This window comes from Poecilia formosa, unplaced genomic scaffold (genome assembly GCF_000485575.1).
Source record: "Poecilia formosa unplaced genomic scaffold, Poecilia_formosa-5.1.2 Scaffold31, whole genome shotgun sequence".
NCBI classification, from domain to species: Eukaryota; Metazoa; Chordata; class Actinopteri; order Cyprinodontiformes; family Poeciliidae; genus Poecilia; species Poecilia formosa.
Genome location: NW_006799970.1, coordinates 3,355,055 through 3,379,647, shown reverse-complemented (window position 1 = coordinate 3,379,647; position 24,593 = coordinate 3,355,055). Strand labels below are relative to the sequence as shown.

Here is a 24,593-nt window from a genome sequence, read left to right as displayed (position 1 = left end):
GTCTCTTCATCTCAATTCGGACAGTCACAGATAAAATTGCACACCCCTAACAGATTTTCTTTAACAGAATTGCATACAAGCTTTCTTCTACAGTGTCTTACAAAACTATTTATGTCCTTTCAACTTTTTCATACTAAGTTAATATTGGGATGTCACGTGATGGACTACCACAAGGGAGTGCATGATTGTGAATTGGATGAAACAGGAACAAAGTTATGTTTTTAAAAACCAAAACAAAATAAAAAAAAAACGCTAAGGTGGTTTTATACTTGAACACAGAAGCAAAACTTTAGAAAGTGAAAAACGAAACAGGGAACATCACTAAACTCTGACATTTGGGAATGTTAAGGTTTTTCTTGCACCTACAGATGTTGACTTTATTTCAGTAAGCATCCGTCGTTAGCAGTAAGTTATGCAGCTTGCTCTGAACTGAATTACTTACCTGAAGCAACATCAAGCTGAATCATAACACTGGAATTGGAGAAAAATCAGCCGACGTCCAAATGGCTACATGCAGCGTCCAGCAGGCCCAAACTCCAAACATTATATGAAATGCAAGTTGGAGGAAGATGAAAGGGGATTTTCCAAACAGCAGACTACGCTGCATTCAGGTTCAGCTCGGACACTAGGATGTCAAAATATCAAAAACAACTCCAAAGTGATTTTCACTTTTTATATTCTCCTTACAAGCACAGTCTTATTTAGAAATGTGTAAATATTAACATTAACTGTTTTCAAGTGGTTATGGTTGCATAATCTTTGTATCCATCCAGCTATCAGTACTACCTCTTCCTCTTTTCATTAAAAAAAAAAAACATAATAAAATATTAACTTCAAAAATCGGGGGGAAAAAAACCTAATCTATTTTTCTTGCTTGTTGTATATTGAAAACATACCAAACTGTGACTTTAAAACACAAATACTTACTGAACCGCCCTTCCCTGTCCCTTCTTTAAAAAAACTAAAAAAAAAGAATCGCTTCCCCTCAGCATGATCCAGCCACCACTATGTTTATAAAACTTTCTTCCTGTCATTCTTTGATAAATGACAAACTGGTGAAGACCACAACTTCCATACAAAATGTCTTAAGAAGTTCTCTTTAAAAAATGCTAAGAGCTTCAAAGCTAGGACTGGTATCTAACGGCTCTGCTCTAGAAGTATCCATCACTTCCTCCTTAACCTTTCTGTTGTGCTCCTTGGTCTCCATGATGCCGTTTGTTTGCTAATGATCTCTAACAAACCTGAACAGCTGGATTTATACCAAGATTAAATTACACCCAGATGGGCTCTGTTTACCAAATGAGTTCTCAAAGCAATTGGTTGCACTGAATTTTATTCAGGCGTGTCACAATAAAGGAGCCTGAATCCAAATGCTAATCCCTCTTTTCAGATGTTTATTTCCTCATTTTCCCTCCCACTTAATTCTGAATTACATCATTGAACTGTCAGATCCCAATAAAACTTGTGTGTGGTTGTAATATTCAAGAAGTATCTAAACTTTTTCAAGGCACTACATGCACTGCTTGTATTGATTAAAGAAAAAAAAAATCATCCAGTAAATCTGTGAATTTCCTGTTTGCATTGCAGAGTAAAACCTAAGCATATAGTAGCTGACAAACACACACATTCATAAAAATCAATAGTAATCTTCTCCCTCTGCTGCTGTGGGTGTCCTCATAAAGCCTAATGCATGCATTACATTGTAAGCAGTAATGACCTCTGAAGCTGAACACGGAAAAGATTCAATGGACTCTGGATCTGCGGATTGTTTAAGTGCATGTAGAGGGAAGACTTCACAATGTGAGCGGGAAACACAAGGGTAGAAATGGAAGGAATTAGTATTAACCAATGAAGAGCATCTAAGAGCCCAGAGACGAGTAGATCTTGAACATCGGATTTCTTGGAATAATTGGGGAAGGAAAGAGGTTACCTATTCCCACGCGTGGGCACAGGAGATGAGAGCTAAAACCAAAGATGGCATGAGAAATAGAAATCTGATCCAACATCGCTGCGTCTTCCAAACATTAGTCTAATTCGGTCCAGGAAGGCAGACGAGGTATTAACCTAATCAGTTTTAGTCTCTGAAACTGATTGGCTTAAGAAGAACCCACGCATGTTCATCATGTTCATCTGAATTTATTTTGGAAGATATAACCTCTTCCCTCAGGTCAGATTAATTTAATAGGGAAAAAAAAAAAAGCATACATATGATGAGCTTCTGACGACATATGCTTCTTCGTGATGGCTCAATATGCGAACACAGCCAAGTTCTCCATTCAGCACAACAAGAACAGGATGTGAAGCCAAAAACTGAAGCAAGTGCCCATTTCAAAACATTTACAAAAAACCCCCAAAAAAACAATCACACATTGCCAAATGCAGCTCAAAACCAAAACAGCAACCATTAAGAGTTGGACACGATCAGTGATGTTAACATGGAGCGCTTCCAAAATCCCCTTTGCAGTTACATTCTGAATTAGCAACATTTGAGGGTGATTTCAGATCAAAGTCCTCATAATTAAAGTTGGCTCTTTGTTCCAGACTGTACATTTGCTGTCAAGCCTGTTCAGAGAGGCTGTGGGGTGATGGAGCCAGTGGGCATATGGCCACGCAGCTTTTAACGCAGCCCAGTTTCCACAGCAGGTGCAGAAACATCATGGCTCCGCTCTGGCCTAGTCAACGTTTCCAGCCTTAGACAACGCTCCTCCCTGAGGGGACGGTCCGCTAAGAATAGAAGGCAGCGTTGGCCTCTGCCCATGCCTCTGTGTATACGTTTGTGGGCGAATGTATAAACCATGTAAATCCTCGTGGACTGCTCTGCAGAAAGTGCTGTGAAGAGAAGAAATGACCCGCATACCAAAGGTGACGACAGTCCAGCGGAGGCTTAGTAAGGTTGTTTAGAATTAGGAGTTTGCTTATACTTTAAAGCAACAAATCTAGTTGAATTTGTGCGTGCTTGTCACCTCAAGTTATGCTCTAAAAAAGGAACAGTTCCTCATTTTACAAGCTTAGACAGTGTGAAGCGTACTAGGTATAACGTGCAAAGAAAAGGAAGTTTCTACAGCTTCAGGTCTTTACAGGAAGGAAATAAAGTCAGGATTTATAAATACAGGTTGATGTGGTTTCTAAAATTCTGCAATGTCAGATATTAATAACTAAATTTATTACCAAAAGAAACCCTTGAATATTCTTTTTCTTTGTCACATTACAAACTCAGACTTCATTTAATTGGGATTTTAGGTGATCGATCAACACAAAGTGATGTTAGGGCTAGAGAATATGACTGTCTGGAGTTAGGAAACATATTCCAAGTATTTTGATGTTTCATTTTTCATGCTATTGTAATATTAGCCAGTTGGACAGAGTCTCAAGGCAGCAGATGCTCACACTGGACTCAAATAACAATGTCCAAAGTGTTGAATGTCAAAGAAAGACGGAAGCACGGATGAGAAAGAGAGGAAAGAAGGAAACGGGTATTTATCACCACTGATATCGTCATCGAAGTGTTTACTAATATTATCGCTGTCTAATATTGTGCAGCACTACCTGAAGTTTCATTGTAAAGTGGAAGAGAAAGGATGTCAGCAGCCAAGAGCTTCACGGCAACTCTGGAGGAGCTGCAGAGAGCCACAGCTCAGGTGGAAGAATCTCCTGACACAAATGAAGGAAACAAGAACTAAATCAAAATATTACTATAGAAAGGTTAGCCGGACGAAACGTTTCACCCATTACAGTCAACTCTTGACTGAGTAAAACACTTTTAAAGCTTTTTTCAAGGAACCTGGATGGATGTACGGACATTTCTTTCTGTAAAGCCACAATTTATTTTCCAACCCAAGCGGTCTGCAACCTGTGGTTCTTTGGACTTTCTTTGTAACTTTGGCTAGAAATGAAGAAATATCTGTTTTTAGATCGACATATAATAACAAGTGCAGGATTTTTACAGTTTTCAGTTTATCCCTACAAAGGATGACACTAAAATGTTTTTAGATCTGTTTTCTTGTCATTGGGTTGGAATCTATGTTTTTTTTTTTTTTTTTTTTTACATAATTTTCCATCCAACAGAAAAGAAAGATCCATCCTCTTTCCACATAAAAAATATGTTTATCTTTACTTTAGATACCAAAAATAGAAATGGAATGGTGGTTCTTTAAAAATACATTTCCGAGTAGATATTTATCTAAAATTATAAGCCATCTTCTTTCGAAACGCCGTGTGACATTTGCGGCTCTAAACCAGCCTTATGTGGTCGGCCTGAGAGCTAAAAGCGGCTCCTTAGGTTGTACAGGTTGCAGATCTACAAAGATCATTGACTGTTGACAGTATCCTAGAAACAACACGAGTACCACAGTCACTAGAGCACACATGCAAAAGGTATTTGACAGCATACATGTATCTACAATGTCCCAAAGGAGCAGCACTGTTCAAGACTCAGTGCCGTCTGTCAGTCTCTGAAAACCAGGAGTAGACGGTTAGGAGGCAAGACGGACGCAGCAGAGCGTTTTCAGCAGCGCTCCACATCAGATGCATGTGTGCGTTTGCACATACATGTGTTCAAAATGAAAGACGTGGACTCCCCTCCAGAGGCAGGGGGCTGTTTAATATTTCAGAGCAGTGATAAATAAGTCAGACAGACTGCAGAGAGATAAGGTGACTCTGTGGGTATTGGTGAAGCAGCGGGGTGGGGGAGGAAGAGGAGGAAGACCGGGAAAAAGAGGGAAAAGGAAAGATGATATGAAGAAGTGGAAACGTTTGAGCCGTAGCGATAAGCAGAAGCTTAGATAAATTAAATGAAAATGGAGAAATAAAGATATATTTGGGCCTTTGACAAAAATAATGAAGTCTAAACATAGACAGGAAGGATGCAGGTGGTAGAAAACAACCATATTATATCTTTTCAAACATGTGCAGCTCAGTTGACCAGTAAGGCATGAACAAGCAGGAGGAAGAGCTTTTCCCACACGATTCCTGCTTCCTAAAAGCACCGACATGAAGACACTCGGGGTAAACGGCGAACTTTGATTTCTGTCAGCAGAAAAGAAAAAAAACAAAAAAAACAGGAGAGGATCAGAGAGAGGATCCTTCCTTCCGCCTCACCTACTCATCAGTAGGTGAGGCGGAAGGAAGGAGGGAGTCAGAGTGGAGATGGAAGAGAGGGGGACGAGACGGAGAGAAAACAGAGACGGTTACAGTACGGAAAGGTCAAAGCAGACAGAGAGCAAGAGTGAGGGGAGAAGATAACAAAAAAGAAGAAAAACCAGAAGCAGCTTTTTAGGGGAAGAATGCGTCCCATGGTGCCGCAATCTTCAGTCAGGCAGAGTTATTAACAAAAAGACGCTTAAGCTTCACAGACACGTGATCCACAGTGCTTTATTTATTTATTTTTTTTTTTTATTTATTATTTTTATTTATTTAGTGCTTTTATTTACATATCTTAGACTTGTTCACATATTATAAACATAGACTTTAGTGTATTAAGTTGGGCACTTCACAAATTTTTGTTTTTGGAACAGCTGCAAGAAGAAAGCCACAGGTGATTGATACCATATGGCTTTCGTTCAGTTTGTCACAATTCACGTAGGAGATGCAGCCGACATGTGGACGAAAAACTACTCATCAGAGTCGAGTCTAACGACCGTTTCAGTCATCCATTATTCTACTGATTATTCTGACAATCAAAGAAAACAATTTTTTTTTGGGATGCACAATATATCAGCACCAACATCGGTATCGGAGGAAGATTAGTCATTTTTTAACAAAGCAGTTTCAGTTCGATTAATAGAATTGAGCCGATACTAACCAATATTTATTTCCATTTTGTTTCTGGAGAAGGAAGGGAGGAGTTGGCTCATTTTATTGTCTAAATTGCAATAACATAGCATTCCTTCAGTGATTGCTTGATCACTATCTGTAGCAAAAGATGCATCTGCAGCTAAAAAAAGAAATGCATCCAACATCAACATGAGAAAAGCTCAGCACTCAACATTAAAACTATGTAGGGCTAATCTGCTGACCATTTTTTCAGTTAACCAATTAATAATTGGATAGCAAAGCTGCCCAATAGATTTTTTTTCTTTTCTTTTCTTTTTTTTACTTAATTTGAACCAGGTGAAGCTAAAACTGCCACTTGAGGACATCTTTACAGACAAAAAATTTGTTTTTTCTTTTTTTACAGAGTATGTTGTTCTTTCAGTAAAGAGCCTTTTTTTGTCACTCTGCAGTTAACAACTAATCAATTAGTAAATTAGTTGACGATTATTTCAATAATCTATTCGTCATGATTAATAGAATTAATTATTTCAGTCCTAGATGAAATTGAACTTTTTGCCCTACATGCAAATTACTGTGTGGAGGAATACTAAAACCGCACCTCGCCTTGAGCACACCACCCCTGTTGGGGAACATGGTGGCTGTGATGGATGGAGCTAAATATAGGGCAAGCCTGGAAGAAAACCTGTGAGAGGCTGCAGAAGCCCTGAGACTGGGACAAAGGTTCCTTTACCAACAGGACAATGACAATAAACATACAGGCAGAGACACAACTGGGAGGTTGAGATAACACAAAAAGTCCAGATCCAAATTTAAAGGAGAATCTGTAGCAACATTACCAATGTGACGTCTATAGATACTTGCACTTTACAATAATAAACTACTTGGCGTTGGTCTATGATACAAAGTTGTGATAAAATGCGCTGGAGATGATTGCAGCGTGACGAAATGTTAGCGTCTCAAGGGGTATGAATGCATTTGACATGGACTATATGACAAAAATTTCCCTCACAAAAACTCTGCAGTAAGAATCCGGCGGGTTCTGACTACCAGAAGATGTGCTGAGCTGCAGCTCTGTGAAAACTTTAAGCTGTGAGCAAAGAGTTGCTTCTCATCCATCCACTTTTATCCTCCTCTCTTTTGAAAGAAGTAACTTCTTCCCCCACCTTTTCTCCACCTCCAAACAGCAGCTCTAAGCTCCTTCCTCTGCCATCTTGGCTAAATGCTTCGATATGCCAGAAGCGCTTTTTTTTATTTATTTCCAAACAGCTTTGCCACTCTCTTTCTCTCTCTCTCCATCTTAGCATCACTCCTGCACTCCTCATCCGTCCTACTCAATCTTCTCCTCAGCTTCTTCTTCTATAATCTTCCTGTTTTGTTGTTCAACATCTTTGTGTGGATATAAAACTGCAGGAACCATTTAAAACGTATTTTTAAAAAGGTCAACAAGTAAGAAAGTAATTAATTGAACAGTTAAATATATATATATAAGATGATGGTTATAGAGCTGACGGGGAAAATCCTAAATTAATCCCAATCTCGCCGAGGGGGATTAGTGACAATCTAACCTGCCCTGCTGTCTCTTCCTTGCTTTATAAACTCATTTTAGTGGCGCTCTCAGGAAGCGAGCAGGGATCTTATACGAGCCTTGAGCTGATGGCATTAGCTCACATCACTATAAGCTTCTTCTGCACCACACAAATCAATTACAAACCCTGCTTATCTGCCTCCAAACTTGCCATCCATCCACAGCCATCACCATCAAGTGGCCCCACGCACGCACGCGCACACACACACACACACACACACACACACACACACACACACACACACACACACACACACACACAGAATAAATCTCTGTTGAAAGAGGCCCGTTTACCAACATGTGGGAAGTGATATATGTAGGTTAAAGAGGGCAAAACATTTCAAAATAAAGTGATGATGCCTCTAAAGTCAACATTGAAAGTGCATTCAGGCATTTTTGATGGCTTTAAAGTAGGTAAACAACTAGAAAAGAAAATGTACGTTTTAATTATGTTAATTTAGTTTGCTCAGGTCACAGCATGTGAACAACTTACTTCACTTTTTTCTTTATCTCTGAATGCTTTAAATGTAAGCTAATAGACGCAACAAAATGAGATGTGTGGCTTTCCCTCGTCCCGCTAGTCTTATCCTCCGCAGTTGTCATGCTTGGGGATTACAGGCAATTAGGTTGGAAAAATCCAGATTAGAATCAACTTTTAGTCCCAATGCTGGATTAAGTATACTTATAGCAGTTACACCGATGAACATATGGGCTAAAGCTTCAATCTGTCTACAAATACCTCTTTAAGCCATCATCCTATAGTTTCATTAGTTTCATTAGGCATCTTGTGCTTTGTAAAAGGATTCATGTAGCTTGAACTTTTAAAAAAACTTTCTTTTTTTTTTTTTTTACAATCAATCAATCAAATTTTATTTGTATAGCACATTTCAGCAGCAAAGTTCTTTACATAATTAAAAAAACAGCATGTGACATTGAATAAACAGTAAGAAAGCGAAAGATTTTGTAAAAAAAATTTTTTTTAAAAAAGATAAAAACATTAAAATCCGCACCCCTTTTCAACCAAGGGGGACGACACACTGTTGGGTGTTGTCGTGTTTTAATGGGATTTTATGTGATAGACCAATGTAATATAGTGCAAACTGTAAAGTGGAAGGAAATTACACATGGTTTTATTGCAGTTTTCAGACATTTTTTCTTTACAAAAACAAAAAAAGTAAAACTCAAACTTTGATAAGGATGACAGACATCATCATTGACAAATCAGATGAAAATATGAGAGCTGACATCCAATTATATTGAATTAAAACTAGTGACAAAATCGTCATTTGAAACAACTTTTGGTTAGGTTTCACCAACAGTAAATCTGTATACTGCTTTTTTTTGTAGGACACATATTCCTCTATAATGTCATATTGTAGTGGATAAATTTATGGTAAAACTTTACAGAGTAAAATTTTGAACGTTTCAGTTGACTAAAACTGGAATAAAACAACAATTATTTCAGACATCTCAAGCGTGACGAAAACAAACTCTAAACATTCTGGCCTTCTTTTAACAATGGCGTTCTTCTTTCCACTCTGTCATGAAGCCCAAATTTGTAGATTGCACATCAAACAGCTGCTCTGTCAACAGATCAATCCTTGTGAGCTGTATATCTCTGGAGTCACCATGGAGTTCTTGGCTACTTCTCAGGAGTATGTTCCCTCGGTAAGTTTGTAATTGTTCCGCACTATTTTCGGATGACTTGGAACGTTGCTCTGGGGGATGATCAAAGCTTGGGAAGGTAGTTTTATCACCTAACTTTGCTTTAAACTTCTCCACACCTTTATCCCTGCTGTGTTCACTAATGGTCTTTAATAAACCTCTGAGGTCTTTACAGAACAATTGTGAAGGCTAAATTACACCCTGGTTGACTCCATTTACTTATGAAAAGACTTCCTCAGGTAATTGGTTGAACAGGATTTTATTAAGAGATAAACAGAGTAAAAAAGGGCTGCTCTACTTTGTTTGTGGAAATGAAAAAAGTTGAAGGGGACACTTTTGCAAGGCATTGTAGCCTTAGAAGCTGCAGATTTTAGACTGGGCCTAAAAAAATCCAACCTGACCCGGCCCGAGCCCGTAGGCAACGTTTCCAAGTCCAAACTATTTTTTAGACCATCATTATATAAGAAGTGCAACTACTCCTGTTTTTAGCTTTTGTCTATCTTCTTCCAGCTCCATTTGTCACTTGTTGTAGCCGCAGGGTGAGTTAAGTGAAAATCATCAGGGATGTGTGATTGATAGGAACCAATTATGCATGCAGTGTGCTGCACTTCTTACAATCTGATTAATTTCTTTATTTCCTCAATAAGTTAAAGTATCTACTCCTCTACTTAGATTATAACAAGTAGACTAATACATCTTCACATTGTGCGTTCTCTTTTGTTTGTTTTTTCTATGCTTTATGCATTGCAGGCTTATTAAAAGCACCACAGTAGCTAGAGCCCAACCCAGCTATCAAGCAAATAATTTTGGCCCCACCCTGCTGGAATTTTGGGTCAGGCTCAAGCCATAAATATTAACTCTACAAAGCTGCCAGGTAACTTCCTAGTGTCATAAAACCTCTTCCACCAGATTAAAAAAACAAAAACAAAAAAAAAAACAGAACAAGATCTGACAAGAATAAAATCTCTCTAAAATCTTTACAAGAATAAAATCTCAATCTACACGACAGTGTAAACTCTCCTAGATCCTAATATGTAAACATACTCTGACTGCACACATACCAAAACATTCAAAGAGAAGAACGATTTCTCTCCTTCGCAATTTTAATCACAACAAGCAGACATTAATGACATTCTTTGGAGTCTGATCTCCATCTTATCCCATGAGCCTTTGCTGCAGTGTAAATTAAAGACAACCCAGCTTAAGACTGGTTCACCGCAGAGTTTATTTGAAGGTCTGCCCCGCTCCTGAATAGGAACCATGTGAAAAATACCGAACTGTTAATATTAGCTACATTCCTCTAGTCTTGTAAGGATCCATATCTGGAGAGGCTTTGTGGAACATGTGTGCACCAGACCGGCTCAAACATGCAACATATGTGCGGAAAAAATCAAACGAACTTAAGGCAAGAAGAGAAATGAGCTGAAACTAAAAAATAAAGCCGTAAAATATTTTATAATGAGATGTTTAAAAATTAAAAAGAAAAGTAAGCTCAGACAGCCCCCCTCTGGGTTCTGGGTCTGTTCCACCAGAATGCACCTGCCTCAACCTTCTGGTCCATCTGGGCAATGCAAAGAGATGCAGAGCCACAATCATGCCTCAGTTCTTTTGCATAACACATACACGCGCGTGCGTGCGCACGCACACACACACACGCACGCACACACACACACACACACACACGCACACACACACAAGGTAACACAAATGTCACTAACTCTGAACAGCTGTGACTTCATACCTTCTGTCAGCCAACATTCTTCTCCAGTCGTCTCTCACTGCCAAGGCAGCTAGCAGGCAAACTCTAACTGACTCATCTATTTTCCTCAATCACACACACATACACACACAAACAATTGTGGAGCTTGTGCTCACACACAGGCCTAGGTCTGTGGACCTGAATTCAAATTGTGGACAATTCTGCACAAAACCTTCTTTTATTTAAGCATTTTATATAACTGCCTTCTACGTGCAGAGTTCCCCCATTTTAAAACAAAGAGTGGATTAAACCAGTTGGTCTAGTCAGCTTCTGCTGACTAGACCAACTGATTAGTCTTGATTAGTCTGCATCAGACTAAACAATTTGCTTGTGCGGATGTAGCCAAGCATTACACATTCAGAGCCAGACCTCTGGCTTTGCAGCCTCTCAAGATGGATTTTAAACCTGCAGCTCCAACATAATCAGCAGGTAGGGAATTTGAAATCAGGGAAACGCCACATGAGATGCCTTGTTAGGGCATGGCATCCTGCAGCTGAGTGTGAAAAGCAGAATACGGTTTTGTGCAAACAGTGAAGTTGAAGCAATCAGAGATGCGTGACATAATTAGCTGGTGGCTGGAATCTGCAGACACTGCTCTAAAAATGGACTTTAACAGAAATTAAAAATCTGATTTATTTATTTATTTATTTTTTCCCCTCCAAAGCCGTGAAAGGAGAGCACTGTTGTAGGCAGTGGTACTGACTACAACACTTTGCGGTGTGGAAGTTGTTTTTGTGGAAAAAGAGACTCAAAGCTAGTTATTGTCAGCATCAGTGAAGTGTTTAAGGATTTGTCAAGGGAAGCACAGAAGCTGAAAGCAGGATAAATGTCAGGCTACAGTGAGTTAGATCTAAGCAGGTATTGGGGAAAATGAACAAAACTAATGATAAATCTCATCAATGTGAAATTTCTCAGTTTTATACTTATGACAAGTCAACTTTGATCTGTTGTGGGACTTACTGGGTTAGGAAATGTTGACTGTTAAGGTAAATGTTCCCATTTAAGCTAAAGGTCAACTTGACATGGATTACACACAAACACCGGTGTTTGCAGTTAACACTAACCATGTTAGCCACTAGGGCTGTGTAATAATATAAATTTTGCAATATATATTGATAATTTCTTTTCTAGAAAAAAAATCGATATTCATCCTCAAGTATAAATATCGAGTCATACTTGCAGGGTGAGCAGGATGACATCCAACTGTCACCCTGCTCACTCACTGCTTGCTTCGCCGGGAGAGTGATTAGGTCATCAGGCTTAGAGTGATTCCTTCAGATGTTAAGTTTCAAGGTTAAAAAGGTATCAAACTATTCAGAGCATGCACTTTACAAATGCATGTAAGCTACAGTTTGTACTGTTTCAATTAAAAGAACCATGTTTTCTCACCACTTCTTTGATTCATTTTATCCAGCTGTCAACTTTAAGTCTGTGCCCATGTCCAACCAGAGCCAGGTATTGTGTAGTTGGTGCTTTTAATCAGTTTTCAGTTAAATTAATTCAATCCAACTCTGTAACAGTCACAAAATGTCACCAAAATCACTCTGTCCCTCTAAAATCTTTCAGAAAATCGCAAAAGTGTACTGAATTGTATCGTTTACTGAATATCGCAATAAAAATTATATCATGATACGATATATATATATATGTCTATATATATATATAGTCATACAATGTGTATCGTATCATGTGTAGTGATTATTGTATCACTACAGCCCTACTAGCCACTACTATGGGGAACTAATTTGTGAAATTCTGAGAAGTTGTACAACACTCACTGCTCTTTTTCCAACACGTGGTGTAACGACACCTCATAAACATTCAGTGATCTATCCCAGCACTAAGGCTGAGGCTGGTTACAATGAGCAAATGATTTTATAGTTCAACACATACGTAAATTAGAACTTTTTCCTTTTAAATATTAATTTGAATACCAGCCGTTTTTTGTTTTGAATGACTCTTAAAAGGAGCTACTATCTGTCTTGTAAAAGATCAAAGGAAATGTTTTATTTAATGTTAGTTGGATTTAATTCATTTTATACATACCTCTATTCTATAACCTGGAGGCCATTATTGTATATGTTCAATGCTACAGAGAGACATGGGTCTCTAACCATCAGCCATTTACTATTAATAAATCTTTTTGAATTGGTTAGTATGCAAGCTGGAAGTAAAGTTTTGTCAACTTGGTATTGTAAGAATTCCCTTAACTGTAGCTGACAGATCTCAAATCGCTGTGAGGTTGATGGAAATAAGTCTTTGTGGGGGAAGAGGTGGAAGATAACAAGAGAGTGTAGTCTATTTTAGTTGATGGTCACAACTGAAAACAACTCAAAATTAAAGTCTTCATATCAGAGGGATACCAAGCAAAGTTAGCACCTTTTAACACTAACAGTCTGGTCCTGTTTTGTCAAGGATTCTTGTTTCAATATGAAGTTACGTGGTTTGAGCTGGCCGCATGTATCAATCTGCTAAGTCATCTGTGGCTCCCAAGTCTAATCTACATTTTGGAAATAAATAAAAATATAAAATAAAATAAAAACTATTGTATATTTTGGGTCTGTTGTGAAGCAGCATAAAAGTTGGTATGTTCCTATGCTTTACTGGTCTCGTACTTGTATAAAGTTTATCCCTGTGGTCAACTGATCCACCAGATCAGCTAATAAGGTGGATTAAGAAAGAGAGTGCATCTGATTAGCTAGTTAGCTTTCGCCACCATTTAGGATGTACTTACCTTTCTGGAAAGCTCACAGGGATATATCTTTCCACTAAGGGCGAAGGTACTACCTCCATAGACCATTACAAAAAAGTTTATTACCCTTGCAGGTCTTTTTGTGATTGGGTTAAGCAAAATACACTAATTACTGTGTAAAACACTGTCCGCAGACAGTTAAGATTTCATAGTCACACTTATTGATTGTGTACGTTTCCCATAATCTGAATGGACACTAGCAAGTCTTATAAAGTAGTTGGGCACATAGTCCCATTTCTTCTCTACCAGGGCAGAGAAGAAATGCTTTGGTAGAGAAGGCATTTCATCTCTGCCACCTGTCAGTGTTGCACAAAGTGGCAGTCTGGCTGATGCATGTCCTTGCAGTATTAGCCAACTCTCAACCTTATCAGCTCACTGTTGAATACAAAACAGTTGGCTGTGAACGAGGTTTCCGGGCAATCGGCTATGGAAACGATAGACTACAGCGTCGTAAAAATTTCCCTTTGCATGGCGGACGCCCACTTTGAGTCTGCATTGAATCCGCATCAGCTTCTTCTCTGTGGAGTGAGGTACGCCCAAGTACGTGGTGGCCTTTACTTTTGTTTTTGTCCTGTCTTTTTCTATATTTTTGGAGCCTTTCTTTGCACATCATTCAAATCTACAAATTATGGATCTGGTCAACCGATCTCTCAATGCAATTGATCAAATTTTCAACGAGAAGTCTGGGCACAGGAGAGCCCTCTTGTCCTGCAGGGACACAGCCGGTGGGATTCACCCTGGATTTGTTCATGATAACAGGATTTCTGCTGTTTGGAGCTTGTGGGTTCCTGGATTATCGACAAATTTGTGACAGACTTGGCCGAACTAGCAAACACTTAGACTGTTGGTGTGGACAGAGACCGACCAGGACTCTAAAACTCACTAACGGGATGGAATCGATCTTGGAGAAGTTGCTAGTTTCGGCTCAGTGGAACGACCAAACTAATTTAGATGATTGGGAACTGAGATGTATCAGAGAGACTTTAGGGAAGATTGAAATTTATAATCTTCCCGACCTAAGACATTCTGTTTCTGAATTGGCTTTCTCCGTGTGGCCTTGGAAGAGCTGCATATTTCTAATCTCCTTGGAGATATGTAAACACAACGCCCCTCCCTCCTCACCCCCTTCCTGTATCCATGGAGCTATGGAGTTGAGCGCTCCCAAGGACATTCCTCGATAAAGACCTCTATCGGACTATGCCAGAGGCCACAGTCACCTGGCTTCATAGCCCTTTGACGTCACCGCCTTCACTCATGTCTTTGTTTTGCCCCTTTGTTTTGTCTGAATATTGCCATCTGCCCTCATGTGTCCTTTCCTCTTTTCCTTTGGTTTGTTATTTGTTTGCATTTCCTTTCAACTCATCTAAAGCACTTTGAATTGCCTTGTTGCTGAAAATATGCTATATAAATAAAATTACCTTACCTTACGCCTGCTCTTGTCCGTAGGTGTATCACCTTTTGCGGCTTATTACACAAAAAATATCCACCTCTATGCACACCATATGTCACCAATTAGATTGAGTTTTTATGCCCAATATTAAGAATTAGAAATGGCTAAATTTCCAAACATCAGGTGAGAGTTTTACTAAATTGGCCACAAGACTGTGGCTTACCTAGCCATTGGGTAATAGATAAGAAACTGACTTTTGTTTAAAACAGTCATATGTTGTAAAACCCATCAGGCGAAAGGAAGCAGTGACAGAGGGTGAAAATCTTTACTATCCAACACACCTTTCGGCTTTCAACCTCTTGTGACATAAGACCAACTTGCAGAGAGGAGCTCAACACCAGAAAGCCCAAACTTCATAAACCTCCAGTAAAAATCCACCCACACAGCATGACTTATACGTGATGTGATGAGTGTGTCTAAACATTGACCTTGTGGCTTCCTTCACTTGATGAGGTAGGAGGAGATATATTTAGACAGGAGGGCTTAGCAGAAGGGACAGTGTTAAAAAATTAAACCGTGCCAGCAGTGCAGGGTGGTACAAGAAAGCTGATGAAGGTTCTCTTATCTCCTACCTGTCATACAAAATGCATCAGAAGGTCTTCTTAAGCACTCTACTCGGTTGAAGCAAAGATGCACAGCGACAAAAGATGTTATTACACTTCACAAACAAACCATTTGTTAGCTTTCTAGAAAATAATGCAGGACAAAATGAGACGGTAAAACATATCCAGAGCTCGACAGACAACAATGTTCATCCATTTACATGTTATATTTTCCCCTCCAAGAGTTCTCACCTCAATCACATCTGGAGGGATTTCTCACCACACAAACAGCAAACATCCCCATCAAGGACAAACTACTCAATTACCAGGAGACTCTTCAGGAGAACCCGCTAGTCTGTTTTCTGCTGCAGGAATCGTTTTCCAAGAGAACATGACCTCATGTACTTTCTGCTTCACTTTACTTCAAGGAAGAGATGAAATAGTGTCAGCTTCAATTGACAAGCAGTACTGCTGATCCTTTTTAGGAGAAGTCCTATACTCATCTAATCTACAATGAAAGTCAATACTCAAGGACACATTGCTAATATGATTTCACATTTTAAGTGCACTGCCAGCACTTAAATAACAATTTCAAATGATTTTCTTGAAGCAAGGAGAACCTCCAGCTCCATTGTTTGGTAGGAAAAAAATTACCAGCAGTTGGACACAGGCAGTGTTAGTCATGCAATAAATGGAGTTAGTCAAACAATGGTCACAGAGAGAGAGAAAAGTATGGATTTCCTTCAAAAAGAGAGTCATATACTGCTTTTACAACTCAAAGGCTTATTATTTTCCAGCTATGAATCATCTATTTGCATCAATTGAATTCTATATTAGGTGCAAAGTGAAGAAATCACCATGGTAACTAAAAACAAGCAGTTTTCAGTTTTTAGTTTCCAGTTGCAGAAAATATGGCTGGTCAATGTGAGAAAGGAGCTATCACTCTGACTTAGCCGTTTTAAATCTACATCTGTGAAGCTAAAGGCTGCATACTGTTATGCCAGACTTATAATCACTTGTTAGCTTTTTTTATACTTCCTATGTTAGTCAAGAAGCAGACTGGCAAGAAGGTGCAATATTCTGCACATTAAGCACATTTGCTACCCTGATCATTGTGTTCCTACACAATTCCACTCAATTCTCATCTCCCTTCATTGCGCCGTCCGAGATTTCTTCCATTGAGCTCGATTTGTCTGACTGAATTTCAACCAGGCCAATCAGCAATCAGAAGAAATTTGGAAAGATGTTGTCGATTTTCTGCGCCGTCTTATAGTTGTAGTGTGTCAATGGTTGTTCTTTATCAATGGCAGCAGAGGAAGTGAACAAAGTCGTTCAATCCATGTTGACTATGCTTCCAAATATTGAATTAACATTAACCATCTTGTTCGGCTCAGAATTTCTCTCTTCCCAGTGAGAGATGGTTGTTTAATACCATGGAGCTTACAGATTTCCGGTAAGCGTTGAACTGGCATTACAGGCAAAAGTCAGCGATTGGGTAAAATTTAAAATTTCAACGGAGTCCAGGCCTCTAGCTAGCAATCATTTGTCAATGGTTTTTACCAGGCTACACATTTACAAACAACCAGTCTAGACTTGGCAGGTTTTCACCTCCAGCTGAATTTTAATCACATAAAACAAATGTTGTAAAAAACAATATCATCCATCCATTCTTTCATAATGAATATTAAAAAAACAACTTTGAAACACATATTAGATATATGGATATTTTTCAGAATTGTCCCCCGTACATCTTGGAGTTGTTAATGTATTCTAAGAGGACTGGGGGAGGCAGTAGATCACATTGGAAAGCTTGTGCACCGTGTACAAAGCCTCAGCACTTAACTCAGTAACCCTTGTTCCATTCAAGTCTTTGCTTTATGTCACTGCCTTCCCTTTCTCTCCTCGCTGCCTTTAGCCGAGTTAGAAGGCAGAAAAAAAGAAAAAGAAAAGAAGAAAGCCTGACTGATAATTTCAGCGCAAGTGCCTGTGAAGTCTATTTACTAGAACCGCTGAGTTAGTATGAATCAGATGTGTGCTCCTGATAGATCTCTGGCTTTTAAAGTTATAGATGCGCCTCTCTGTGGAATGGAACAACAAATTGTCCAGCTTATCTCTACCTGAACCGTCAGCGTTATAGTGCATGCTTGCAACACATATTAATTGTTTTACACACACTGATGTACACACTTGTGTCCTTGCTCTCTGTAATCCTGTAATGCCAACAGAGCAATTAGTCACATGCCAGGTCTTTCTTTCATCTCTCCAGTGAGAGCGAACTCACAAGAAATTCTGACTTCTTAGTACGTTAACGGCATTACTTCTCCAGAAAAAAAAATTTGTCCAACTTAAAAATCTTCTTTTTTTACTACGAAAAAAAGGATTTTATACTAAGCAACTGGAATAGCTGGAAAAATTAATCTGTAAAGTAGCATTAAAGCAAAACTACAAGCCGAATTAGAAGACAGACAGCAGACATATAAAAATAGCAATCATCTTCTGCTCCGAGATCTCCCATCGCCTCTTTCTCAGCAAGACATCGTATCCGTTACATCCACCCTTACAATTAAATGCCCGTGGCCGAAACTGCATGTAAGACTGAGACAAGATGGAGCAGACAAAAAACAACTAACACAATAAGCAAAGGCAAAACGATGCCCACAGAAGACGGAGAGGATATGTTGTTGTGAAGGTGTTCTCTGCACTCTGCTGTAATTTAGTAGCCGACTCAGCCACGGCCTGACTGTGAGACGAGGATGGAGTGCAGAACGCGTTGCTGCTTAATGGACGGAAAGCCTGAGGTTATCAATTCCATGCTGGTTGTTTTTTTTCTTAAGTGTCAGGTAAAAAGGAAAAGAAAGAAAAAAAATCAATTTTCATTTAATCAGAAACCTGGACACGTTCGCAGATTGAGGCTGCCGATGGACACGCTCACATTAAACGCCAATTTTAAACAGTGGAGAGTGAATCTACAGCGCAGTGCGAAAGTGGATGTGTGGCAAAAAAAAAAAAAAAAAGATACCTGAGGGGGTGGAAAGGATATTCCATGTAGAACTGATTGATGATCTGCTAGAAAATTAAGTCATTTTTAACAAGCTGCTAAAGCACCGACAGCAAAACTGATGTGAGTTTTTCCTTCTACCTTTCAATATCTCACTTCCCATAATTTTAACTAATGCTACTAAAATATTCAGATCATTCCTGATCATAGGAACCGTAGGAATACCTCTGAAAATACAGATTTCTCTTTTGTATGTATAGTTTTATTTTAAGGTGCCCCAGGCTCAGTACTTTGGGGTTTTAGCCGTTTCTTTCCTGAACAAAGCCACTGATGGACTGATTGCTGCCGTTACTATTCTCGTCCTTCTGTTACTTTTCAAAGAAAGTACTCCAGGCTCAGTGCTCCTCTGCTTTATAGCCAGTCTGTTTTGTCGTTCCTACAGAGATGGCAAGAAAAGCCCCAGTGCAGTAGAAGCGTTTCCAGAACAAATGTGCGCAAAACTTTGTCGATATTCCACTAATGTCGATAAGACATAATTTCGCAATTGTGCTGTTTCCATTAAATAAGAAAAGCAATATTTTAAAAAAATCACAGGTGAATAAGTTAGTTCATGTGGTAAGTCATTGAAGAACTTAGCGAATTCTCTTTTGCCATCATCCTCCTACCACTTGCTGTCGTCTTCTTCAACTTTCAGCCAGTTGTAATAATTTGGGTAATCCCATGGTCAATGGAAACACTGCTAGTGGCCGTGTTTCCACAAAAAACAAACTGGCATCGGTCAAAATTCGTATCTGCAGGTTAGGCTTTTAAAAGATTGGTAATCGGGAATCGGCCAGAAAATTGCAATCGGTACACCCCTAGTTTCTATTGACCACAATTGTGCAGTTTGACATTATGAAAACAAATTTGTTTCGTGGAAACACGCCAAGTTCGAAAAAAAAAAAAAAAAACATGTTTTTGATCAATAAACCACATTTGTAATGGAAACGCAGCTGGTGTCTCTTTCCTAGCTTCTTGAACATTAAGTGACTGCTGTGAAGTCAAAGACTTGACTAACTGATTTAAATGAAATTGTTTACTAATCTGGATTTCATGTAATTGAATATGAAAGTTCACTGGGGCGGTTATTTGCAGTTAATTTGGTGCTACGTACACAAAAAGAACTGAATCACAAAAGAAAGGCGTGATTTCTTAACTTCAAGTCAAGACTTTGTGAACTCGCTGATGCAGCCCTGAACAATAGATTGATGTTGACATGAGCAAGGCTTTGCTTTAATGGCACAGTGTGGTTTCACTGAGACAATCATTTGTGCGCACAAAGAAATAAAACTTTCTGACAGCTAACCAACAAGCCAGCTGAGGCATATTGTATTCTTGGCTCTGCCTTGGGCCACAATGCTCCCTACTGCGTAAGTTTATTCAACAGGTTTTGGGCGCGGGGTAATAAATCCAGATTTGCCAAATATAGAAACTTGTTTTTCATGGCTACTGTCTGCCAACTTGTTTCACAAAATATAATGCAACAACTGATGCCACCTCACTCTTTATACTCAAACGGATATTAAAAAAACAAAACATTCCTTTAAGGAAGTTTGTGAAGCTCAGTTTTAGAAATCTCCTGAAATAGAGAGAGGAAGCAGAGAGGGAAAAGCTCTACGAACGAAAAAAAAACAAAAAAAAACTGAAGACAGCAGCAACCCATTGACTACTTTTGGTCAAAATCTACTGAAGTGCACTCAGCTTCCACTAAATCTAATTTTCCCCTGAGAGAACGACAACTTCCATGGCCATGCGTGGATATATTTAGCGCGTTATTGCAGAGCGTCTGAACTTTGAATGAAGCCGTCGTCAGGCAGTGGTGGTCTTCGGAGAGATGACGTGGTTTCTATAATGCTTAATGCAGACTTTGAAGAGAAAAGATCAAGTAATTTTTTTTGGGGGGGGGGGGAGGGGGGGTTGTGCTTTGCCTTTAGTTGCGTCAGTGCAGTCAGTAGAGAGCCTGGTTGAAATCCAGCTATTTTAAAAGGATCTTGTAGTGAATTACTTTTTCTTTCTCGCCTCTTAACCCACCAAAAGAAACGACAACATCAAACTGTTTGATTCAAACCGCAGTGGAGAACCTTTTGAGAATCGCATCAGAGCTGCTGTGAGTCAGACTACACCTGTATTCTCACTCTGATTGTGGCAACACATCTATTATGTTTAATGGTTGTCTCTGGCATTCATCATCAAGGCATAAAAATACATGGAAAAATAAGGTTTTGTTTTGATTTGTCAATTTTTAAGCACCTCCATTCCCATTATGAAACAGTGGTTGAGTTGTTGGACTCCTCCTTCATTTACTCAAGTGTCCAAAACTGGATTGGTGATTTCCTGCAGCTGTCCCGACTGGTAAAGTCAGCTTCGTGACACTTCGCCTTAGTTTTAAAAGGAAACCTATCAAAGTGGATTGTGGGGAGGTTTCAGCTGACAGAGCAAGAATTTCAGTGCATGCCCTTACCTTGACTCACTGTCTCCAAGAGAGGTTTTATGTCGAGCGCTTCATCCTTAATTCACTTCATCCTGACATGTTGTGTAAACCTGAGCCAAATTTTAGATGTATTCAAATTACCAGTTGGTAAACTTAAAACTGGAAAATGAGCCCAATTGGAGCAAGATAAATAAATGTCAACCACTACTTTTTTTTAAAAAAGTATTCATGCGCCTTTTAAATTTTCACATTTTGTCACAAATTTTCTTCTTTTTTTTCATTTATTTTTAGGGATGCACAATATATTGGCAACAACAGGTATCAACCGATATTAGTCACTTTTTAATATATCGCATCAGTCAGATAAATAACTTTAGGCCAATATTAACAACCGATATTGATTTCCATCTTGTTGGTTTGTTTCTGGATGGGGAGGGGAAATTGGTCATGTGGTATTTATTTGTTTGGCCATGTGACAGTAAAAGTGAAAACTAAAGTGGCTTAACAGAAAAGCAGTGAAGTCAGCGGTATGCTCATTTTTTTCAGTGTCAAAACAATAGTGAAATATATGTAACATCGGTAAATATTGGTTATTGGCCATCACAGCAATATTACTATCGCAAAACATAGGCCCACATTTTCAAATCGGTGCATTTCGGTGGCGTTTAATACAAATGGGTTTTTGTATTAAACCCCATTTCACTCTTCTACCCCTAAATAAAATCTAGAGATGATACTTTAAGTTTTTTTTTTTTTTTTTTTTTTACAAATAAATATCTTAAAAGTGTGGTGCATATTTATTTTCAATCTCCTTTACTATGATACCACTTAATGGAAAGCAGTCAACCTGTATGTAATTTCATTTTGGCATGAATATAGATAATCTGTGAGAGCGTCAAATATTTGGTAAAAAACATTCATGAACATCATGAAAAACAGGTAGAACAATAAACAGGTCAAAGATGAGTTGTGGAGAAGCGTACTAACCATAGGCATTCACCTTGAACACATCATCCCCAAAGTGTTGCGGTTTATTGGCAGCATCATAAGCTGCCATTAAAATAAAAAGATAAACTTTTGGAAAATCTGGATTTTGTTTTTTCACTAATGCATTCCTTGGGTTTTCGAAGTTCAGAGTGATGTTAGCCCACCAAGGAACTGGGGGGGGGGCGGAGATTTTTTACAGCTTCTATTTATTTTGACATTGAAATCAGGTCAACTCAAGGACAGAGCAATTGAAATGAAAGCCAGTTTTCTAAGATACTTTTTTTTAAATGAGGAAAAACTGAGTGGGGGAAAAAAATTGGAATAGAAATCTGGTATATATATATATTAAAAAATCCAAGATTTTATTTTCAGGCCATATAACCCAGTCCTACCTTGTTGCCATGGTTACGCATCATAACGAGTGTTTCAAAGTGAGGAAAAGGTCCTTTAGCTGCACAGCATCCAAAACCAGAGTGAATAATTGTACAAACATGCAATGCCTCAACCAAAAATAAACAAATAAAGTGTAGAAAAGGAACAAATCAGAACAAAACGTTCTGATCTTAAGTGGTTACTACACTGCAGTTTGTGGCGGTAAGACGACAAAATGTGGAGTAATTCAAAGGTTAACAATGCCTTTTCAACTCACTGTATAATCTTAACTTGACACATGTATTACAATCCACCTTACAAATTAATTCCTGGCAAAAAATGTACACCTACTCTAAAACTCCTGCAACCGATTAATAAGATGGAGTTATTTTAAACGGATAAATAACATTTTTAGGTCAACCTGGTATCCAAATTTTATTACAACAACAACAACAACGAAATACTAAAACTAGACCAAACTAGACTAAATTACACCTTAGTGCTCCGGCACAATGGATACTGTGGTTTCCCACACAGAGCTGAGTGTGATGGACCTAGATGTTTTGATCAGACATAAATGTCCCTTCGCCACATCTTCATAATCAGACTCACCTCTCCTCCGTGGCCATCAAAAACCCCAAAAATGGATGGGTGGCTCTTGTTCACGACATCGGTGAGCACCTGGAACCTGTCCTCCATGTGATCCCGCCGGCCTTGGATGGAATACACGGCCACATTGTTGCTCTTGAACTCCCAGGTCTTGGAGAACTCCGCGTCCAGGACGTCCAGCCCGCCGAAGCGCTCGTTCTGCATCATCTCCGCCACTTTCCCCTTGACCATCTTGACCGCATCCCGGCTGGACTTGACGATGGTCTTCACCTCGTCCGTGTGGAAGAAGTAACTCCAGAGAGCCAGGCTGATGCACAGCAGGAACAAGGTCTCCGGTCTGAGCAGAAAATAACGCATGATCCTACCCAAAAGAGATAGCAGGGTCATCGTATCCTCTATCATCTATTTGTTTACGCACAGCTCAGGGGAACCACGGCAGGTCGTTGTGTTCTTCGCGCCCGCCGCAGATTTCACTCCATAGCCTTTGTCGACGCACATTTAACAGAGCGTTTTCACACCATGAAAAACAAATAAAATAAAGGCGACACTTTTTTTAGAGCATTTCTAAACCGGGCCCGGACGACAGAGTGGCAACGTATTCACACAGAAACCGACGCGGTGCTCCGGCGGCTTCTTTCTAGCATGTAGCCCCGTGGCAGAGAGCCACCAACTGCTGTGCGTTGACCATCTACCGCGGTCCGAGAACACCGACACTCGGGGGAGGGAAAAACTCGCTTGAAATTTGAATGAAGTAAGGTTTCGGGTTACCTTACGAGAGTAAAGTCACAGCAAGAAGGTCTGCTCTGACCAGCTCAGCTAGAGTTCCCAGTCCTGAAAATAGCGAGCGTTCAAAGCCGCCCGTTCCCGGTGGAAACACCGACTGACTGACTGACTGACTGCGACTCTGAGCTCCTGCTGTTCTGATTCACGGTGCTCCCTTCAAGTGCAGATCGGAATTTCCTCTAGCAGTGGTTAGAGGTCTGAGAACACCGACACTCGGTGTATTTGTCTATATATGTACAAATACGGACATTTATTTGTTGCAAATAAATGTCTGTATTTGTAACAAATACCAAGTAACTAAACTGAAACATTTCACAAAAAGTGTACAAAAAGGTATTTGATAAGGAAACTTGCTCTTAGCAGAATCATATAAGCAATAGGAAAAACTGGCTCACTAGACACATTTTAAGATATAATTTGGGTCTGATGACTTAAGTTCTATCTCTAGTAAAATCCCAACAGAACAAAAGGATTTGGAAACCCTTAAAATATTTGATTTTGTTGTGTGGTCTATGGTGATAAAGGTTATTAGATTATGTAATAAAATGAAATAAAATGACCACAGTCTTTTGTAAAACAATAAAAATCTGACATATAAATTCCCAATTTGGACAGTGATCCTGTATATGTCTGGAATTAAAACAGATATAAACAGAACAACTAGAAAAATGTCCACTGATAAACATGAGCAAACAAAAATAAACATTAACATTAAATATTGTGATAAAATGTAAACCAGTCATGTTTGTTATATTTACAATTTAGTCAGGTACAATATATCTGACTACATAAAAACAAAAACAGTTGTTTATGGAATAAACACACTCAGATATTCATAAAAACATACGC

The 24,593-nt window shown here is 39.1% G+C and overlaps 1 protein-coding gene across 1 annotated transcript in view; it reads right to left on the bottom strand.

Annotated features, from left to right (window-relative positions):
• Positions 1 to 23,880, bottom strand: part of ppm1lb (protein phosphatase, Mg2+/Mn2+ dependent, 1Lb) — a 51,188-nt gene extending 27,308 nt beyond the window's left edge. The window contains exon 1 of the mRNA XM_007549534.2: positions 22,965 to 23,880. Coding sequence (XP_007549596.1) covers positions 22,965 to 23,363 — 399 coding nt within the window. The 5' untranslated portion in view covers positions 23,364 to 23,880. The remainder of the gene's footprint in view (positions 1 to 22,964) is intronic.
• Positions 23,881 to 24,593: the final 713 nt, after the last annotated feature.